The sequence below is a fragment of the Panicum virgatum genome, chromosome 9N (genome assembly GCF_016808335.1).
Source record: "Panicum virgatum strain AP13 chromosome 9N, P.virgatum_v5, whole genome shotgun sequence".
Taxonomy (NCBI): Eukaryota; Viridiplantae; Streptophyta; class Magnoliopsida; order Poales; family Poaceae; genus Panicum; species Panicum virgatum.
The window spans coordinates 42,219,032-42,223,207 of NC_053153.1; the positions used below are offsets into that span (position 1 = coordinate 42,219,032).

The 4,176-nt window shown below is 46.6% G+C and overlaps 1 protein-coding gene across 1 annotated transcript; it reads left to right on the forward strand.

The window, feature by feature from the left end:
* Positions 1 to 205: 205 nt before the first annotated feature.
* On the forward strand, positions 206 to 775 carry LOC120689018 (uncharacterized protein C11orf24-like). Its single transcript, XM_039971370.1, has one exon. It carries the CDS (start codon positions 206 to 208, stop codon positions 773 to 775), a length of 570 nt encoding a protein of 189 aa, XP_039827304.1.
* Positions 776 to 4,176: the final 3,401 nt, after the last annotated feature.

Consider the following 4,176-nt stretch of genomic DNA (forward strand, 5'->3'; position numbering starts at 1 on the left):
CCTAGAGTCCAACTCCGCGAGGTGTGACGGTGTTTCGCAATGAGAAAAGGAGTCTCGTACTCTTCTTCTTCTCTTCAGAAACCCTAAAACTCCATACCTTGTTTCCATCTATTCCCCAAAATCTCCATTGGTTCCACCAGCATCCCATCACTATCAACCCATGGCCGGCAAGGGAGAATCCAAAACCGTAGCCACCACACCGGCCATGACTCCTCTAGCGACTCTTCCAGCAATCAACACCCTAACTCCTGCAACTGAAGCATCGATGGAAGACGTGGCGACCTTTGTGCAGCCCCTGGCCATGATCCCGGCCGAGGGGAATAGTGGAGGACCGGTGGGCACCACCCTCCGGTCGACCGACCTGCCTGGTCGGCCGACCAGGGGGCGTGACATCCAGCGCCCCCGCTCCACTACACGTTCCCCTTCACCTCTCAAGATTGCAAGATCTAGGGCACGGGCGTACAGTCCCTATGGAAGGCCGTCCAGAGAAGCTCCGGCCTCATCAAGGCCAATAGTACAGCAGCTCTTCAAAGATGGAGCCGCAATAGGATCACCAGTGCTACCTCAGACTGCACGGGTTGCTCCTGTGCCACAGAAGAGCGCTCCAGAGGCTGCACAGGGGGCAACCGCAACACGGACTTCAGATGCTCAGAGGAAGAACACTGCCGCCAGTCCTTTGCCAAAGAAGTCCAGATCTCAGTCGTCGCCTGCAAATCCCAAGGACGATGTGACTTCAGAGGGACCCACCATCGCCAACCTCACCGCGATGATCTAGTAGCGACGCCTGGAGAATAGGTGTTGACACGTGTCAAGGATGGTGATTTCGGTGAAGAAAAGGTGGCTGATTTAGAAGAAACCAATAGATGCATAGTGTTGGAATCGGCCGATGGAGTCCGTTCGATGGACTAGAGGAATATACCATGAAGATGCTGATTTGTCCATTCTGGTGTTCGGCCGATGGATAGTAGCCAATGAAGTTAAGAAAGGAGGAGAGGATCCGGACTCTGCGAGAATCTTGATGATTCGGTTGTAATATTTAAAGTAGTTGATCTTTTAGAAAGTCTTTTCTTTTAAGTCAAGTAATGTTTGCCGTGATCGGTTAGGACTTGATAGCGCTAGGCTATATATATCAGTTGTAAGGAATCAGAAAAACTTGATACACATCCAATACAATAAACTTTATAATTTCTTTGCACTTTTTCGGCAACTTCGCCTTTTCTCTTCTTTTTTCGACGAGTTCTTTCAAGTTGATCAAGGATGCCTCACATTCGAGCGACTTGATTTGCTGGTGAGTCTTCGTTTTACCGAATATATTTGAGCTTTAGCTACCGGGCGCATCGCTGTGGCTTCGTTCAAATCTATTCAAAGTTATCGAGTTCATCTAGGCTTTGACTTTCGGGCGCATCGCTGTCGTCTCGTCTAGATTTATTCACCAATTATCGATATCAGCTAGATTTGTAGGTTTTCCTATGCTTTTTGGCCATTATCACATCTAAAAACATACTAGATCGGCTTTAGATTTTGGAGTGACACTTTTGTTATCTCAAGAGCCGTTTTAGATCTGTTTTTAGCTTTGTATCATCTAAGTTACGCATTCGTAGTTTTAGATCTGGTCATACACACATGATCAGCTGTCCAAAAGCCGGTTTTGTCATCTAGTGTATCGGCTGATCCAGCCGATGCGCTCCTTTACTATGCGCTTGCATTTAATATCTTTTTGTCGTCTATAGTATCGGAAAAGCTTGCCGATACGCCCATCTGAGAGATATTCGGAATCCCAGCCGATACGCTCTCGAATTTGACTTTGTTTTCTCCCTTGTCAATTTCAGGTTAAATTGACTGGCACGCTTGGTTGACTTTCCGTGACTCGGCGAACACTTGCCCTTGGATTCCAGTGTGTTGATTCTTGTGTCAACACATCTTTTGACACGCTCGGTGGGACACGAAGGCTTCAACATGGTGGAACTCACAGATAAATCTGTAATTAGTGAAGAAAACCAGATTCCTGTTCCTAAAGATAAGCTCAAAGAAGAACAAAAGAAGAAATATGAAGAGCTGGTGGAGAAATTCAAACGTGAATGCCTCAAGTCGTATAGCGTCAACAGATCTGGTGAGGTGATCAAGAAGTTTAATCTTCCATCTTTCCAGCCATTGACAGAGAGGCTCAATGTGAAAGCACGATGATAGACGCAGTTGGCCAGGCTGTGGCACAAGCCTTTATCAAGAGTGCAACAGTCATGGGCAACACGGTGCACAATGCAGTGGTCAAGAGTTTTGCTGAAGGCACGTTACCATGGTGCATGGGTCCTTGCTATATACAACCAGATCAGATGCAATATACTCCCTTGGAGGTGTCTATGGCAGCAGCCCTGACGGCTCAAAATAGCCAGGCAGGAATAAGCAACAGTCAAACTCCACCCCAGATGACTACTGCAACATCGGCGGGTATGACAGATCCTATCTACTCAACCACACCGCCGATTGCTACAACTGTGCAAGGTGGATCTGCGTCCTTATTTCCTAAAGGATGGGATCCTGCTATTGGGTATGGTATGCATCCAAATTTCTTTTCTACGTCACCCAAGATGCAGTTTAATGCATCGGCTTCTCAGCCGATAGCCTCTCAGCCTGATCCATCGGCCGTTCAGCTGATGGGTGCACAGCAGGATGCATTGGCAACACAGCCGAATGCACAAGGCACATGGAGTCCACAACAGATGGCACATGCTAATGCATCGGCGCCACTGCCGATGACCCCACAGCAGCATCTTGCTATCCTGCTCCAACCCCAGTCTCCTTCAGAAGTGTTGTTGTCGCAATCTCCGCATCAGAAGGGAATCAATTGGGTATTCCACAATCAAGCAACTGGACAGATACAGCTTGTCAATGTGTCGTACATGGATATTACTGGTCAACAATCGGCTAACCCATCAGCTACACAGCCGACGATGACTCAGCAGACACCTAATCAGATAGCTCAGCAAGTCCAACAGATGCAATCGGCTGTACAACCGATGAGTCATGTAACTCAGCAACTTGCATTGATGACCAATGCAGCGAACACGGTTTTCCCTCAACAAATGCCAATAGTTGAGCCGCAAGTTGATTGGAGCACAAAGATAGCTAAAGTGATGAGGGAGCAGTTTGGTTTGAGGCCAAAACAACAATCCATTATGTACAAGACTCCCTATCCTCCGGCTTATGATCAGATTCCTCTCCCACACAAGTACAAAATGCCTGACTTCACGAAGTTCTCAGGGCAGGGAGAAGTTTCCACGATGGAACATGTTAATAGGTTCCTTCTACAGTTGGGACAAGCGGGCAACTAGGATTCAATCAGAGTCCGTTTGTTCTCCTTGTCTTTGTCTGGATCGGCCTTTGCTTGGTTCACCACTTTGCAAGCAAACTCCATATTATATTGGTATTATATTGGGCCGATCTAGAGAGACAATTTCATCAGTTCTTCTTCTATGGGATTACTGAGTTAAAGTTGACCGATTTGACCGGCTTGAGATAAAGAAACGATGAATCGGTTGCTGCTTTTATCCAAAGATTCAGAGATGTCAAGAACCGATGTTATAGTTTGGTTCTGTCCTATCAGCAGTTGGCCGATACAGCATTTAATGGACTCTTGCCTCACATTAAAGATAAATATGCATCGCAAGAGTTTGAAAGTATTAGCCAGATTGCAAGTCGGATGACAGGAGAGACTTGATCCTACAAGTCCAAGAAGCCTTTTCATAAGAAGATCAACTATGTGGAATATTCTGCTAATGATGAGTCTGAAGAGGAGCAAGAAACGGTCGCATCGACTGAGTGGATATAGAACAGCAAGAAGCCGGTGATGTGTCCGTTTGGAAAGAAAGAGCCTGAGTCGTATGGGTTTGACATCACCAAAGCCGACAATATCTTTGACTTGTTATTGTCGGAAGGATTGATCAAGTTGAAGCCATATCACAAGATTCCATCGGAGGATAAGCTCAAGAATATAAAGTACTGCAAGTGGCACAACGCCAAATCGCATGATACAAATGAGTGCAAGGTCTTCCGACAGCAGATTCAGATGGCTTTCGAACAAGGGAGATTGAAGTTTGAGGCTCCCAAGAAGACGATGAAGATCGACGGACATCCTTTCGCCCCGAACATGGTTGATGTGGCCAGAGATGAAGGTTCTTT

What these genes read in the sequence shown, in the direction of transcription:
- LOC120689018 (XM_039971370.1), top strand. Translation starts at nt 206, where the DNA reads ATGACTCCTCTAGCGACTCTTCCAGCAATCAACACCCTAACTCCTGCA.